The sequence below is a fragment of the Oreochromis aureus genome, linkage group 23, assembly GCF_013358895.1.
Source record: "Oreochromis aureus strain Israel breed Guangdong linkage group 23, ZZ_aureus, whole genome shotgun sequence".
NCBI lineage: Eukaryota > Metazoa > Chordata > Actinopteri > Cichliformes > Cichlidae > Oreochromis > Oreochromis aureus.
The window spans coordinates 5,502,332-5,519,977 of NC_052963.1; the positions used below are offsets into that span (position 1 = coordinate 5,502,332).

At 41.4% G+C, this 17,646-nt stretch overlaps 1 protein-coding gene across 1 annotated transcript in view; it reads left to right on the top strand.

Moving 5' to 3' along the window:
• The window catches only part of LOC116321007 (multidrug resistance-associated protein 4-like), a 39,623-nt gene extending 22,006 nt beyond the window's left edge, over positions 1-17,617 (top strand). The window contains exons 14-31 of the mRNA XM_031740750.2: positions 404-500; positions 4,045-4,245; positions 4,521-4,658; positions 4,790-4,827; positions 4,907-5,019; positions 5,100-5,246; positions 6,142-6,221; positions 7,200-7,350; positions 7,505-7,624; positions 7,725-7,835; positions 8,476-8,576; positions 9,827-10,018; positions 10,119-10,274; positions 12,243-12,332; positions 14,420-14,592; positions 16,144-16,249; positions 16,645-16,779; positions 16,860-17,617. Coding sequence (XP_031596610.1) covers positions 404-500; positions 4,045-4,245; positions 4,521-4,658; positions 4,790-4,827; positions 4,907-5,019; positions 5,100-5,246; positions 6,142-6,221; positions 7,200-7,350; positions 7,505-7,624; positions 7,725-7,835; positions 8,476-8,576; positions 9,827-10,018; positions 10,119-10,274; positions 12,243-12,332; positions 14,420-14,592; positions 16,144-16,249; positions 16,645-16,779; positions 16,860-16,949 — 2,239 coding nt within the window. The 3' untranslated portion in view covers positions 16,950-17,617. The remainder of the gene's footprint in view (positions 1-403; positions 501-4,044; positions 4,246-4,520; positions 4,659-4,789; positions 4,828-4,906; positions 5,020-5,099; positions 5,247-6,141; positions 6,222-7,199; positions 7,351-7,504; positions 7,625-7,724; positions 7,836-8,475; positions 8,577-9,826; positions 10,019-10,118; positions 10,275-12,242; positions 12,333-14,419; positions 14,593-16,143; positions 16,250-16,644; positions 16,780-16,859) is intronic.
• Positions 17,618-17,646: the final 29 nt, after the last annotated feature.

A 17,646-nucleotide genomic window follows, 5' to 3' on the forward strand; every position in this document is an offset into this window, starting at 1 on the left:
GGAGAAAGTTTCAATTGTTGTGCATGATGTAACACATGCACTTGTGTTTTTGGCTTTTGGCAAAGGTTTTAACCCGAGTGATAGATTTTTAGCAGTGCCCCATTGTTTAATGTTGTTTTTATAGCTTTGTCATTGTACACAGTGCTTTGAAACAAAAATACATCAGAAGTGAAAACTGACAAAAGCTTTGCATGTGTTGGGCTAAGCCAGGAAGGGTGTGGGACTACCAGTGTCAGGCAGACAATTGAGCTTTACCCCAAACTTCCTGTTACACTCTTCCTCTTAGATAACATACAAACTTTTTAACTGTACTAAAGAAGAAGAAAATCCTTTGACAGTGTTTGACGTTTTTATGTGAAACTGAAACAAATTGGAATGAGAAAAAATGTTTTTCTTGTGTCAGATGCATCTGTGGCTTGCTGAAGAACAAGCTTCGCGTCCTGGTCACCCATCAGCTGCAGTACCTGAAGGCAGCTGACCAGATTGTTGTCCTCAAAGAGGTTAGTGCAGATGAAATCATCCCTGTGTACCAAACTTGTATCTGAGCACTGTGTTTACCTTCAGCTTTTACATTCCAGTGCAAAAGACATGCTGTGGAAGAGAGCCAGAGATTAATAACAAGTATGATTTAGTGCAGAGAGGTCTATTAACACATAGTGAGTGAGAAAGGTGACTGAAGAAGAACATAACTTGCAGCTAGAGCTGGACGATAGAACGATAACGATATGTATTGCGAAATAACTTTTTCTCGATAGAAAAATTTAACTATTGCGATAGGCCTCATCTCTCTTGTCCTCTTAAAAGGAAAAAAAAAGAACAGCCAATCCAAATTAAGTAGCGCAGAGCCGAACCAATCACAGCCGCAGCGTCACGTCACGTGACTTGTTATGTACAGCGCAAGTGCCAAGGCGCACATGTGTATTTGTTTGGGAAGCAGCCAGCCGGGCTGCCCAGGTAATGGAGGAAATGAGTTTGCCGACTAGAGAAAAATCAACCGAGAGCGTGAGCGAAGGTTACCGAAGAAAAAACAGATGATGGTTCCAATGCCGGAGAGATTGTCGAACGGAAGGGCCACAGAAGTTCCGTAGTGTGAAGGTATTTCGGCTATTTCAAGTCTGACAAAAAACAGAGTAGCGCGCACTGTAAATTGTGCCGAAAGCAAGTCTGGAAATACAATAAAGCGGTGCATGCTCAATCTCTGACTGAAAGCGCTAATTCGTCATTCGGCTTTTGTCAGACTAAAGCAGTGGTTTTTTGCCAGGCCCCCCCTTTGTTTTACAAGAAAAATGTTCGCGCCCCCCCACCGCACAAACACATCCTCCAAACACACACATCCATGTTTTACTCCATTGCTGTTTATTTCACACCTCAAACATTTAGTAAACAATTAAGCAAATACAAGTAAACGGCAATAAATTACAGGTAGTAATAAAATACACTACTAACTCTTTTACGCTGCGTCCACACCTACACGGGTATTTTTGAAAACTCAGCTGTTTCTATGCGTTTGGGTCTTTCGTCCACACGTAAACGGCGTTGCGATTCACCGAAAACGGAGATTATTTAAAACTCCTTTTTTTTGCGTTTATGTGTGGACGAGGAATACAGAGTTCGACAACGACAAAAGTATGTGCCTCTTTTCACGTCACGCTGTGCGCCACGTTATTGTTTACATGAGATAAATTGCAGAATGGCAGAGACAAAATACTGTTACTGTTAATCTGAGTATCTTCAGGTTTTACACGCTTACAAATACACACGCAGTTACTGTCCCTCCATTTAGAAAGGCAGAGGCGTCACGGTGTAATTATTTTACGTGTAGTTGTTTTTTTTTTTTTCCTGTGTAATAATTTTCAACATTGCTGTCAATACATTTTTCAAAAAATGTATCTCTGTGCAAAATGGGTTCAAAAACAGCTGTGGGATACTGTTTGTCCGTGATTTGAACCGGGGGAACAAATTACGGCAGGATCAGCCTGATATTATTTGTATCCCACTGTAACTTTACTGCATAAAGAGCTAACATGTCCAAAATGTCAGGAGTAGTTAGTTATTACAAGAAGTGTTTGTGAACTAAAAATCAAGAATGTGGGATCCTGTTTGTCCGTGATTTGGAGAGCCCAGCGCTGCTCCCGACGCAGGGAAAACTAATTTTGCAGGGGAGACCTACCTTGGCACTTGTGCAGGTGAAGCCAAAGGGAAGATATGCTTCACCATATTTTCTAGTCTTTGGCTTGGAAGGAAGTTGGTTTGGAAACATATTTGGCGATGCTTCATCTCCTGCTTTGCGTTTATGTGGGAGCCCCGTCAAAAACCTGTCCACAGTGTCCAAGCTTTCTTCTTTTTTTTTTTCTTTTTTTTTTTTTCTTCTTTTTTTTTTTTCTTTTCATACCGCGCCCCCCCTGCAATGGCTCTGCGCCCCCCCCTAGGGGGCGGGCCCCACACTTTGGGAAACTCTGGACTAAAGTAACTGTTAAAACTGTTTGAAAAGCTAAGCTATACAACAAGGAGAGATTGAGAATTTCCTTTTAGTTCTCAGTTTATTTGATATTGACAAAAGTTAGTTTGTTTTACAGAAGAACAGACAAAATTGACTAAGTTTTATTTTTAGAATTAAAATTTTGTTTCTAAGTGGAATTGACAATTTAGTAGTCTGTTTTGTTTTTTCTGTTTTGAAACTTAAACGCTTTAGCGGCTACCTTTTGTGTAGTTTGCAATATTTGCCTTTATTTATCTGAAACTGAAGTCTCATGTTCCTTAAGTACATCTACCCTGTTAACTTATTATGGGAAATAAATATTTAAATCAAAACAAGCTGCTGATTATTTCACATTTTACTTGTGAGCAACGGCACATTTAAATCTTACAAATATAGTTATTTGGCTTATATCGTGATATATATCGTTATCGCCTGAAATGAAAAAAACATATCGTGATATGAAAAAATCTTATATCGCCCAGCTCTACTTGCAGAATAACTAAGGGAGGATTCAGGGTCACCTGGTCCAGCCCTAACTATATGCTTTAGCAAAAAGGAAGGTTTTAAGCCTAATCTTAAAAGTAGAGAGAGTTTCTGTCTCCTGAATCCAAACTGGAAGCTGGTTCCACAGAAGAGGGGCCTGAAAACTGGAGGCTCTCCCTCCCATTCTACTTTTAAATACTCTAGGAACAACAAGTAGGCCTGCAGTGTGAGAGCGAAGCGCTCTAATAGGGTGATATGGCACTACAAGGTCATTAAGATAAGATGGGGCCTGATTATTTAAGACCTTGTATATGAGGAGCAGGATTTTGAATTCAATTCTGGATAAAAGATTATTTCAGATTAATAAAAGGATTCATCTGAAATAATCACTGGGGAAACTATATGTACAAAGTGATGACCTGACTTTGCAAACACTGTGGATCAGCCTTGAATAGTCTTATAGAAGATTGCTCTGAACTTTTGTTTCTGAGTGTTCTCTGGCGCCACCTTCAGGTTGGTTATCAGCTTTGCACACAAGATATTAGATCATAGACTGAAGGGGCTGTAGGGATTTATCTTTCTCTTCAGAAGATGCTTTCTGTTTTCTGAAATTCAGCCACACTACTGCCGTTTGTAGAAAAGCACAAACGGGACTAAGTGCTGCCAAAGTAAGCTGAATGTCGAAAAACTATATGGGTGACTAGCAGGACTTTGGAAATGTACTGCTGTTGACATCTTCAGACACTACAAAGTGTGTGTGTGTGTGTGTGTGTGTGTGTGTGTGTGTGTGTGTGTGTGTGTGTGTGTGTGTGTGTGTGTGTGTGTGTGTGTGTGTGTGTGTGTGTGTGTGTGTGTGTGTGTGTGTGTGTGTGTGTGTGTGTGTGTGTGTGTGTGTGTGTGTGTGTGTGTGTGTGTGTGTGTGTGTGTGTGTGTGTGTGTGTGTGTGTGTGTGTGTGTGTGTGTGTGTGTGTGTGTGTGTGTGTGTGTGTGTGTGTGTGTGTGTGTGTGTGTGTGTCCATAGGTCTGTAAAACACCCTCACAGCTGTACAATTTCCTAACACTTGGTGATTTGTGTGTGTCAGGGTCACATGGTGGCAAAGGGAACTTACACGGAGCTTCAGCAGTCTGGATTGGACTTCACCTCCCTTCTCAAGAAGGAGGAGGAAGAGGAGCAACAGCAGCCTCATCATGACACCCCCATCAGAACTCGAACTCTGTCTCAAAATTCAGTACTGTCCCAGACCTCCTCTGTCCAGTCCATCAAAGATGGAGACCAGTTACCGGTTAGTGCATAATTATCAGTAAAAACAGCCTAGTTTTTAAAAAGTCAGGGTTGTTTATAGGAAATGGGTAGTTTCTGCCCATCCCTAGTTTAATATCATGTTTGCTTTTCTTTCTTTCCCCCCTCCCCCAATGGTCTTTAACAAGCAGAGCGTGCTGAACTGACACAAGTTGAGCTTAGTTTGCTTTACTCCATTTTCATTTTGACAAGTTAAACACAGGGAACTTGATGGCCAGTGATCATGATACTTGTTGTATGCTGATGACTTCCTCGCAGGCAGAGCCAGTTCAGACATTCGCAGAGGAGAATCGAGCTCAGGGAACCATTGGAATGCGCATCTATGCCAAGTATCTGACAGCTGGGGCCAACATTGTGGTTCTGCTGGCTGTCGTGCTGCTTAACATCATGGCTCAGGTACACAGAGACTCACCTGTACTTGTAATTCGCCTTCCACATGTTAGCTCAGTGAGAATAAGTGTTGAATGCATTTCACATGTGTAATATAAAGCAGTAAAAATTATTTTCTTTACTTTTATATCTTCTAGGTAGCATACATCATGCAAGACTGGTGGCTAGCTTACTGGTAAGTATCTTCAATCTGCCGTTTTCCTCATAGACTGCAGCTTTTACATGTTTGTTTATACTCATGTCTGACTGTTTAGGGCTGATGAGCAAGAAAAACTAATGGCCAGCAGTAACATGACCAACAACACAGAGAATGGACTAAATGTCACCAAAGAGCTGGACATGGATTTTTACCTGGGAATTTATGGAGGTAAAGGCGTTCTCTTATTTACACTGCGCTGCATTTCGGCTGATTTTACTGTGGTGTTTCATGGTGTGTTATTTTTCCAGGTTTGACTGCAGCCACCATAATCTTTGGCTTTGGCAGGAATTTGCTGCTGTTCAATGTGCTAGTGAGGTGTTCACAGTCTCTGCACAACCGCATGTTTAGCGCTATACTCCAAACACCCGTGCGCTTCTTTGACATCAATCCGATTGGTAAGCAAAACTTTGCAAATTTTTAATGTTGTGCGTTCTAAAGCCAGAGTCGGTAAATTGTAGAATTTTGTAGTTCAAAAACTTCTAAATGGAATTCTGTAGTGCTCGTGTGGGCCAACCACTCACAGGAGGGGCGATGGTCAGGGGCAGTCTGAGAAATCTGGCTTTAGGAACTTGGAATGGCACCTCTCTGTTGGGGAAGGAGCCTGAGCTAATGCTTGAGGTTGAGAAATATGAGCTAGGTGTAGTCGCGCTCACATCAACTCATAACTTTTGCTCTGGTGTCTAGAAAGGGCTGGACATTGTACCAATCCTGGGTTGCCCTCAGTGAGAGGTGACAGGCAGGTTGGGTATACAAGTATCCCCAATTTGGCAACTGTGCTTTGCGATGGATGAGTGGGGTTGCTTCCCTGTGCATTTGAGTCAAAAAACGGGTCCTGACTGTCATTTTGTGCTTATGTGTAAAATCACATTTGACACATAAGCACAATACCCAACCCTCTTCAAGTCCCTAGGCTTGATTTGCTTAAAGGATGTCCTCAATCCCGCTGATACACCTTTAGTAGTGGAAGCAGAGTCTGGAGCTAACCCATCCATCACTGTGGCTGAGGTCACTGAAGCCAAAAAAAAAAAGCTCTCCGGTGGCCGGTCCCCTGGGGTAGATGAGGTTCAGTGAGTTTCCTCTTCCTTACACATAGGGCGAGGAGCTCAGCCATACCTTGGTGTGACCGGATAACCCAGATAAGGGGGGGTAAAGATGGATGGATGAATTTTGTAGTTCCTTTTACTCCATTTGCCATCTTTGTGTATACAAGCAAGAAAAGTTAAACTAAACCTTAATCTTACTCTAGCTGGTTTCAAAGTGTGGTGATAATTGTCTCTTGTCTCACCTCAGGAAGAGTATTGAACAGATTTTCAAAGGACATTGGGCTGCTGGACTCCAACATGCCAGTGACGTTTGCGGACTTCGTTCAGGTGAGGGTAGATCTCTCAGCAAAGACACAGCAGCATATTTCTTTTCTAAACCACTGACAAAGCAGCAAAGAAGATCATAACAAGTGACAGTTTATGGTGGAGCTGCAGCCTCCACACTCTTTTCAAACACAGACAAACACAGCAGGTCCAGAGCAAAGGTAGTGAAGTATTTTCCTGAAGTAACAGCTGCACTCACTACTGTAATGACAATAAAAGCTTCAAGCCAATAAAAGCCATTTAAAGTCCAATAAAAAAAACAATAACAAGTCTTAATCGAATCAAATCAACAGTTCAAAAAACTGTGAAGAAAAGCGATCCTGCCATGTGCTCATCTGTTGCTGGGTAGTTTTCCAAAATGAAAGCTAAATTCTATGAAGAAAATGCCATAACTAGGCAATCTAAACTTTGCTGCAGACTGACAGCAGCTGTCCCATCACTATGAAATCAATGCAGAACCTAAAATGCTCCACTCAGGACAAGGCTTTATAACTCATTGGCACTTAGCTCTTAACTTAGGAGCTAATCAGTACACTGATTACACGCTGCTGGACAAAGTATTTAGAATTTCGTTGTTGTCTGATGTTCCTCGAGCTTGGCTCAGTCACTGAATCTGCATCAAACAGACAAATTTAATTTCAAATCAGAGCGCTCAGTGATGCAACTGGTGAGTAAAGGAAAAGTGTAAGCGCTGTGGCACTGCCCTAGGTTGGTAATATTTACCTACTGATGTCGATCGGAGATAACGCTCTTATTTGTAACGGAGGGTCAAAGCTCTCTATGTTGAAGAATAAAATGGGTAAAACTGACAGTGCTGTTACTAAAGTGAAAGGCTGAAGTACAATGCACAAGTTAATGAAAATACTTTTTCATTCTGTAAAACATTTATTTTTAGTTTTTTAAACACACACAAAAAAGAAAAAGGCAAAAGAACAAACCACTTTAATGTTGATGTGTTTTTCTGTTATCTGTTGTGAGCAGATCTTCCTCCAGATACTTGGGGTCATTGCTGTTGCAGCGTCGGTGATTCCCTGGATCCTTATCCCCGTTGTCCCCCTCCTTCTCATCTTTCTTTATCTGCGTCGCTACTTTCTGCGGACCTCCAGAAATGTTAAACGGCTCGAGTCCACCAGTGAGTGTCCTACAGTACAACAGTGTGTGAAGGAGGAGATATACGTGCTGCTATTGTTGTTTCTTTTTCATTTTAAAACCTGCACATTTAATATCTTTAAAGCTTGAAGCGTTCTTTAACCTGTTGGTAACTTCTCACTCATCTGTGTCTTCAGCTCGGAGTCCAGTCTTCTCCCACTTGTCCTCATCTCTTCAGGGCCTTTGGACAATCCGAGCCTTTGGAGAAGAGGAGCGCTTCCAGAAAGTCTTTGATGCTCATCAGGACCTGCACTCAGGTTCTCCTCAGGCTTGGCACATAGAAGCTCATATTATGATCAGAGAACCTAAAAATTGTACGTTTGTGAACTGTCAGTGATGGATTGTTTCACTGTGCAGAGGCCTGGTTCCTGTTCCTGACCACCTCTCGCTGGTTTGCTGTCCGCCTTGATGGCATCTGCTCCGTCTTTGTTACCATCACTACATTTGGCTGTCTGCTACTCAGAGACAGTGAGAGAACTAATTTTACTGTCGATTTAGTGTTGCTATTTGTGATGGCCTACCAGCAGGGGGCAGCAGTGTGCGAGTTATCCACTATATTGCCAAAAGTATAGGCTTACCCATCCAAATTGATGAACGATCAAGCTTCTCCATCTGGCAAGCCGATGGTCCAGTCTGAGAACGGTACTTGTCTGAGTGTTTCCAGGGAAAGAAACTGTTAATGCAGCATACCAAGACATTTTGGACAATTTCATTCAGGTTCCTGTTCTAACATGACTGTGTACCAGTGCACAAAGCAACGTCCATGAAGACATGTATGAGTGAGTTTGGGATGAATTAGAGTGGAGATGGCGAGCTAGGCCTTCTCATCCAACATAAGTGTCTGAACTCACAAATGCACAAGAATGATCAAAAATTCCCACAAAACACACTGCTAAGGAAGAGTTAAAGGTGCAAAGGTTGGGCCGGCATCATTTTAAACCCTGTAAATTAAATGGATGGGATGTCACTCAAGTTCATATGCTTGCAAAGGCAGTCAAGTGAATACTTTTGGCAATACACTGCATGTGAAGTCCAGCAGGTGCTGAGTGATTGCTACCGTTTAACTTTTAAAAGTGTAGTAAAACGGTTGTTTTCCTGCTCCTGTCAGAGCTTGATGCGGGTGCTGTTGGTTTGGCTCTCAGCTACTCTGTCACACTAATGGGCATGTTCCAGTGGGGTGTCAGACAGAGTGCAGAGGTGGAGAACATGGTAAGATACTCAATGTCTCTTTTATTTCCAGCGTTTGTATCATTTCTTTATATGACTGAGCTTTTGCTATTCCCATATAAATCTTACTAATTTCCAGAAATAGTCCAAAGATTGTATTTATTCTGTCACTTGAACATCAAAAGTCTTCTTTGCCCTTTTCTTTTATATGTATGGTTATTGGGCTTGTTGACATGGAGGTAAATCTGAGACCACTTTCCTGATGTTGCATGATTTCTGCCTGGTGTGCTACGCATCTTAAACTAGTGTTATCAGCAGACTTAAATGATCAAAAATTTTTAGGAGTTCAAGGAGGTCAGCATACCTACAGTCTGAAGTAAATTATTTATTATTTATTTATTTGGGTGATGCAGTGGTTAGCACTGTTGTCTCACAGCAAGAAGAAGGTCCTGAGTTCAATTCCACCATCAGGCCGTGGTCTTTCTGTGAGGTGTTTGTATGTTCTCCCCTGTGTCTGTGTTGGCGACCCGTCCGGGGTGTACTCTGCCTCCCGACCTGTGGTACCTGGGATAGGCTCCAGTCCCCCCGTGACCCTGAATTCAATAAGCAGAAGAAGACTGATGGATATTATTATTTTGCAAGGGTCCAAAAGGTTAAGCTTTGGGATTCTGCTCTTTAACATGAATAGCATGAATAGACCACCAATTGTACTGGTCGTCTCAAAGAGTTTCTCTGGCATCTGTCAATATCATGTTTACAGGTGAAGCAGTGAGAGAGCTAAACTACAGGTGAAATGGTAGAAAGGACCTATCTGAAAGAAGAGATTATAACAGTGTTTAAAGCATAAAATGGCTCACAGAGGGAGGATGCTTTAGATTAATAATAAATAATACCTGCATTCTCCTTGATACCAAGTAGACACACTAAATGATTCTATAACATCCGTCTGAGTCACGTGGCTGTTCTCCTTCATTGAGAAAAAACAGCTCATGGGAAAAAAGTAGCTTAGTAAAATAGTCCTGTAGAAGCCCAGAAACAGTGGCAGACTGAAGCATCCTGAACACTAAGCTATGAGTTGCAGACTTGCTGATTGGATGCGGCGGATGTGGTGGGCAGTATCTTCTTAGATCTTTCGTGTAATTCTAGATATTAATCCATTCTTTCAGATTTACCTGATTGTTTATTTCTTAAATTGAACTTGTACGCAAATATAGTTGTATTACATGTTGTTCTTGACTACACCACACAGACTGACGCTGATTTAATGTGCATTTCTGCATTTCTGTCGTCAGATGACATCAGTGGAAAGAGTAGCAGAGTACACTAAACTGGAGAGTGAAGCACCCTGGGAAACCCAGAAGCGTCCTCCTCCTGATTGGCCAAGTAAAGGCCTGGTGACCTTTGACCAGGTCAACTTCTCCTACAGTGCTGACGGACCTCAGGTGCTGCACAACCTGAAAGCCATGTTTAGACCCCAAGAGAAGGTCAGACATCAAGGTTTATTTGTTTTGTTTCTAAGAACCTGAAGCCTTTTGTGTGACACACTGTCAAACCAAAGCTGATGTTCTGTGTCTTCTGGGTCAGGTCGGTATTGTGGGTAGAACAGGAGCTGGGAAAAGCTCTCTGGTCTCGGCTCTGTTCCGCCTGGCAGAGCCCCAGGGAAAGATCTACATCGACGGTCTTGTGACCTCTGAGATTGGCCTCCATGACCTGCGACAGAAGATGTCCATCATTCCTCAGGTACAACATCATAGCTGACCTCTTAGCAGAACACAACACTAGAATAGAATAGAATAGAATAGCTTTTTATTGTCACTGTTACAAGAACAGTGAAAGGCAGTTTGGCATCTCTCCATGTGTGTGAAGTACACAATAGCGTAAGTATTTACAATGACAAATTTACATTTACACAAGAAAGATATGTACAAGTTATACATACACCTGCAAACATACACGCACATACATACATATATGTATATATACATATTTGCATCCGTACATGCATACACACACATATTTCCACATACACACTTACATCTATATACATACACATACATGCCATCTAACTAGCAGGTGCATTGAGAGGTGCAGTGTGATCAGTGATATTGCACATTGAGTGGGGGGGGGGGTGCTGTTGGAACTATACTAAATAATGTTATAATAAATACAGTTTAAAGAGGTAGGGGTGTTAAGAGTAGCATCTGGCTACTCTTGTTGCCTTGTTTCGTAGCTCGTCTTCTACAGCTTTGTTACTTTGACATGAGAAATTTTTGGCTAATATGTGACTAATTACTCGTTTGGCACATCCTTAAAGCAAAGAAGGATCAGCAGCCCCAGCCTGCTCTGACACTCTAGAGCAGGGGTCCCCAATCCCAGTCCACGAGGGTCGGTCTCCCTGCAGGTTTTAGATGTGTCCTTGATCCATCACAGCTGATTTAAATGGATAAATTAACTCCTCAACATGGGCGTTTATCAATATGCGTACTTGTGCGTACTTGCGTTCTCGTGCACTCGTGATACGTCATCAGTCGGAGACCAAGTACTGTTCCAATTCGAAGTACGCATCAAGCCGAGAACGCAAAAAAGTCCCGGATGTGTTCTCGATCCGCCCGTTTTATCGAGCATGCATCAGTGTGGACTTGGGACAGCTAAATATCCCAGAATGCATTTCGTCCAAAACTCAACAGCGGACTCCGGCACATCGTTTTCAACCCCCGTGACTTCTCACTACTCAGGTTAAAGAAACCCCAGCAGCTGTCTATAGTATTGAGTGTCCACTAGAATAGAAATAAAAGCATTCTAACATCTCACCTGCTTGTTTTTATTAAGGTATGTACACGTATGTACATGTACACTATTTTTATTAATAGAGGTTTCACTACTGAGGTTAAAAATGATATATAAGTCACTTAGATCACTTCTAAATGTTAATGTTTGGTTTATTTCAGTGTTTTATTTGTTCCTGAGTAAACCGGTTTGGCTGTGATTAAAGTTAAGCTTCATAACATGTTACTCACAGTTAAATTAAGAGGGGACGGCAGTAAAAACTCCGGACCTGTGACATCATCACGTACGCAGGTGTTCCAATTGTACATATCGCGAGTCCGTGCTCACGTACTCACCGAGAACGCGAGTACGTACTCGCGTATTTGGGCATTGATAAACGGCCCATGTCTTGAAGTTCTCCAGAGGCCTGGTAATGAACTAATCATGTGATTCAGGTGTGTTGACCCAAGGTGAGATCTAAAACCTGCAGGGAGACCGACCCTCGTGGACTGGGATTGGGGACCCCTGCTCTAGAGTCACTTCTGTTTGCTCTGTCAGAAAAGCACAAGTGTTTGCACTTTGTTGTAACTGCTTTGATTTGGTGCTATATAAATAAAACTGATTTATTTGCTCTAACAATTGTACGAGTGTAGTTTTAAAGACTGCATTTCAATTCCCACAAAGTTCTTCGCTGTGATCAGTCAGAAATTTTGCAAACTGTAGGATGCATTTAAAACCAAAGGAGGGACTGGCAGCTGGTTACAGTGTGCCATGTGTGGCATTTAGGTTTTTTTAAACTTTTACCTGGCACAGCAGGAAACTCACTCAAATATATTGAAATAAGTCACTGTGCTGTTCTGTTTACAAATTGTTTAATAGTCCACAAAATCTAATCATTTTGGTGTCCATTTTGGGTTCTCCAACTCTCCCCCACCCCTTTAGGACCCAGTACTGTTTACAGGTTCCATGAGAAAGAACCTGGATCCATTTAACCAACACACAGATGAAGAACTGTGGAGTGCTCTGGAAGAGGTCAGTAACTCTCACAATCAGCAGAATCAGTAGTGTGTGAGTTTTAATTCTTGTATTATGAAGCAGAATACTTGCCAAACTATTTTATTATCTTACAATAGCAACAGAAATATTGTGAAATATTTGGTACGCTGGTATGGTACGCTCATCAGAGGTACCAAACTGTCCCATTCAGGCTGACTGAGGGTGAAGGAACTGCTGTCTCTGTTGCATGAGGATATTCTCTTAAATAGGCAATTATCTAATTTTGTCCTGGAGCCAGGAGCAGGCAATCAGAGATCCCAGTGTTAAATGACCTCAAGGATTTCGACCTCAAAATCAGCCTTGAAAAGAGCCGCCAGGAACCTGCACCATGTATGGACTATCTGGGGCTCTACAGTCCCTTGTTTATCGCGGGAGTTACGTTCTAAAAATAACCTGCATTAAGTGAAATCCGTGAAGTAGCCAGCTTTATTTTTTTTACAATTATTATACATGTTTTAAGGCTGTAAAGCCCCTCACAACACATTTCATACACTTTTCTCAGACAGGCAAACACTCTCAAAGTTCAAACCTTCGTAGTATTATAGAATGAAACCAAAGACACCCGCAGTTGCCTTTGGCGGTGCAAAATGTTTCGTCGACATTTTTGTGTTTGTGGGGGTTAAAACTTACAAACATACAGTACAGCACAGAGTCACACTGCTAGTGATTGAAAATTTATGTAAATTTGACAAGCTGAACGCATTCTGTACTGTACAGGAGACACGGCACACGATTGATTGACAGTGGTCTACAGCCAATCAGGGCGCAGAACACAATGCGCTGTAAAAAAACAAACAAAAAAAAAACCATGCAAATTGCACAAAAAAAATCAGTGAAACAGCGAGACCCCGAAAGGTGAACAGTGTTATAGTGTGGGACCACTGTATATACATCCCATTCCTAATTGTGCCACTTTCAGAGCAGAGGATCGTCATCGTCCTTCACACATTGTCTCCCTCTTTCAGCTCAGGAAAGCTGTGCAGTTCCAACTCTGTCTCCACATCCTCGTATGCTTTAATTTCTGTGTTGTTGTTTTGGTTTTTTGGTTTTTGTTTTTATAATGAAGCATTGTCAGCTTTGGGTCGCATCTCTACATCTGCTGTTGTCACAGTGTAACAATAACACCCCACTGTCTATCACAGTTATCTAGCTGCAGAGGAACCCAGCAGCTCTTATTACCTCTGAGGGTGATGTCATCCAGAGTAGCCCCTTGTCACAGATGTGCAGCTATGATGGCAAGGCAGTGAATAGCATTTGGTCCTCGGGCTGGCTCAGGCTTACAAATGTGCTCAAGCTGTGCTCTTAACATTACGGGACACCTCTGTGGGTAACATTGTAGTGAAAACGGATGACTCTGCAGTAATTATATTGTTATAGCTCATATTAATCTTTGTCAGGATATTAAGATACTAAGAGGTCTTATTATTCATGATTTTTATATGTAAGAAGGACTTCAAATTTAATGCAAAGCTAATATGTGAGAAATGGGGTCTCTCTTTTATACTGATTGCTGCATTCTGGATCAACTGAAGGCTTTTAGGCTTTTACAACAATGCAGCCTAGAATAAATAAATACACCAACTAGCTTTTCAGTTTTGCTTTGAGACAGGTTGTTTCTAATTTTACAGATATTGCACAAATTAATAGGAAGAAAAGAAAGGCAGTCCTTAATGTAGATGCTGAAGAACATGACCTGATCAAACATGACTCATGAGTCCTTTTGCTACTGGAGGTCGAGTCAGTGTCTGGTTAGACACACATTTCTAATGTTTTTGAAACGGAGTACAATAAACTTAGTTTTGTTTTAGAAGATGGACATTAGGTCATTCAGGCCTGTTTTTAAGACATGCCTGCATCATTTGACTTGATTGATAAATAAAGCTGGGTATCATATCATAGCAGTACTTCTAATAATGTCTAAGGGGAGCATGCATGATTGCTCCCATAACAAAACCTGGGAACTAACTGTAAAAAGATAACAGAGAGCAGGAATTGTTTATAGAGGACACGCGTGCACATACAGTGTAGTTAAAGCTCCTTTATTCATTTTTTTGTTCCTGCAGGTGCAGCTGAAGTCTGTGGTGGAGGAGCTGCCTGGAAAGTTGGAGACTGCCCTGGCTGAGTCGGGCTCCAACTTCAGTGTGGGCCAGAGGCAGCTGGTGTGTCTGGCACGAGCTATCCTGAGGAAGAACCGCATCCTCATCATTGATGAGGCCACAGCCAATGTGGACCCGAGGTACTGCAAGTTGACGTTTGACTACTGTGTATTAGTGCTGGGCGATATGACGATATATATCACCCATATTTGGCGATAGAAAAGTGTCTATCGTGCCATTTGTCTTCTATCGTTTCTAACCCAAATTTTTATAAATTATTACATAAAATATATAATTAACCCTTTACAACCGGTCGGAGCAGGCACGCTCCGTTTTGCCTAACTATTTTTAAATCCCTGTAGAACTGGAACCACGTAAGGTAGCAATAATTTTTTTTGCATATGAAACCGTAGGAGTTGTACTTACATCTTATTCCATTAGCTTGCCCGAGGTCACGGTTTCCTTCCACATATAGGTTTGCAAAAATGGCATAAGAAGCACTTCCAGCAACAAAAACATAATATTCCAGAAACAGGCTTTGCCGATGTTCATAACACGTCCTACGTTGGCATATACGTCAGCGCGAACTATCGCATATCCGCCATTACCTGCCCGAAACCGGAAGTGACGTCATTTTCGCGAAAGGGCCTTATAAGCCTATGTTGGTGATTTTAAAAGTCATGTTTGACTTTATTCTTTTCTGTATCGTTTCTGGGAGGCTTAGAAGTCAAATTACACTGTTGGAAATAGTTTATTTTGATGCATTATAATATTTATTTCCATTTTTCCTGTAGTGTATATAATAATTAGTGTATCTCAAAAATAAAACTATGAAGACACTCAAAATAAATTTCTCGTGGTTGGAAACTATTTTGTGCAACTTTTTTGTATTTACAGTTTTGAGGGATAAGCCTCTGAAATTTCTCTAACTAGAAATATATGTAAAAAATAAACTATTATCAAATTTTTTTTTTTTTTTTTTTTGTAGTTTATTGCACTTTTTTGCAATTTATGTAGTTACTATGGACTTCATGCATACATATTATTAAAATTTGGGCTATAACGGTTGTATTGATGTATAGCAACTAGGAATGCTCCCACAAATGGCACTACAGCATGTAAAATGTAAAGATAAGCTCTGGCGGACTTGGTTCTATGGTAGGTCTTAAAGGGTTAAATAGCCTGTGGCAAATATATTAGTGTTGTCTTCTCACTATACATACTCTTGACTCTATGCAAGAGAAAATAAAGTATAAAAAATGATATTTTTTGCAAAGAAACTCCGTCTTGTGTTTTTGACACATGGTGCTGCTGTACGTGCACCCGGATTTGCGACATGCTTTACGGTAACTCAAAACAAAGACTGCACCCTCTCCACTCGCTGTTTACAGACTGCATACTTTCCAGATGAGCACAGGTCAGGTGGTATATCGTGATATATATCGTTATCGTGATATAAAATAATTCATATCGTGATAAATATTTTTTCCATATCGCCCAGCACTACTGTGTATGAACAACATCTTGCTAGAGAGAAGAATATCTTGTGTACTGCAGCCTGATGGGATACAGAAACTACTCAGCTGATGATACTTACTTTGACACGTGAATCATGCATCAGTGGTTGTTTGCTGATAGTAAATTTTATCTAAAGGTCACACTAACAGAAGCGTTTATTTCTGTGGCTGCAGGACCGATGAGCTGATCCAGAAAACCATACGAGATAAGTTCAGAGAATGCACTGTGCTCACCATCGCTCATCGCCTCAACACCATTGTGGACAGCGACCGTATACTGGTGAGTCCTGAACCGTTAACACCGATGCCACTTCTAATTAGGTAGTAGTTAAACAACTAATGCAAAGGTAAAAAGTAGAATGGCTTTTTCCTGAGAGCTGGATCCAAATAATCTGTCAATGCCGGGCCTTAGAAATGCATTAATGCTTAATGCATTCTGTATTTGACAAGATTGATGTCCAAACATACAAACTGTAACACAAGTGTGACTGTCACCTTTGGAGCAGCTACTGCTTTCCCTTTATGCGGATGGAGTGTTGGGCTTTCTGGGTTTAACAGCTTTTCTTTCATAGCCTGAAACATGCCACAGATTCAAGTCAAGAGGCTGTTAGTTTTGCTTTGAAACTCACACTGTGCTCTTATTTTTGTGCAATAATCAGAACTATTTGTTTCCAGGTTCTAGATGCAGGGAAGATCCATGCGTATGATGAGCCGTACACCCTGCTGCAGGATCCCACCAACATTTTTTATAAAATGGTGCAGCAGACGGGCAAACAGGAGGCAGCAGCTCTTCTAGAGGCAGCTAAAAAGGTCAGTTTGACTCCAGTTCTTCACACTTAACAAAAACAATCTGTTTTTGTAAACTGACATTTGTAAACTATGCGTTCCAGGCTTACGACAGCAGGAGCCGCCCCGGCCTGTCAAACGGACACGCAGTAACAGCAGACGGGAACTTGGTGATCTTTGAGACCGCTCTGTAAGCTCAGGGAGGCACTGAATTGCTTCTGCTCCTCCAGAAGATTTCAGAAGGTGCCCCTCCAGTCTCTGGTGAAAGCACTGATCCGCTGCTGGTGGCGATGAGACTGGGAGGACGTGACCTGCACAGCATTGATTTGCTGGGCCTGATGTGGCCACACAGTGCAGCTGTTTCCTCAAACTGACAGCCCAGAAATCAGGGCTATGAGAACTGTTGATGTAGAGCACTACCTATTTATCTCTCACGTATTAAATTGCTGCTCAGTATTCTGATGCCTTGCACAAATAGCTTTTACATGGCTACATAATCCTTAAAATCCCAAGTGCTTTAATTTACTGATGGAAGTGTAGCCAAAGTTGCCTTTGTATTTGTAAATCAAAGTGATATTGTTGTACAGGATTAGTAACGACCAAATTCTTACTCAGCAGAGATCTCTGTATTTTTTTTTTTTTTCACATTTATCTTTTTAACTACATGTTTTAAAGACTTGAGAAAAAGCTTCACAAGATTTTAGTGTTAAATATTTTGTTCCTTGTGTAGTTTAAATGCTGACTGAAGTATTTCCAGGGAGGAAAGTGAAACTGCAGTGTGAGCTGTCTGCTGAATGTTTAAGTTATTTCAACTTTGCACACTTGTTTTGTCAAATACTACATAAAAGGCCCACACATCTCACACTGCATTGTGTAGTTTCTTCCTTTTTT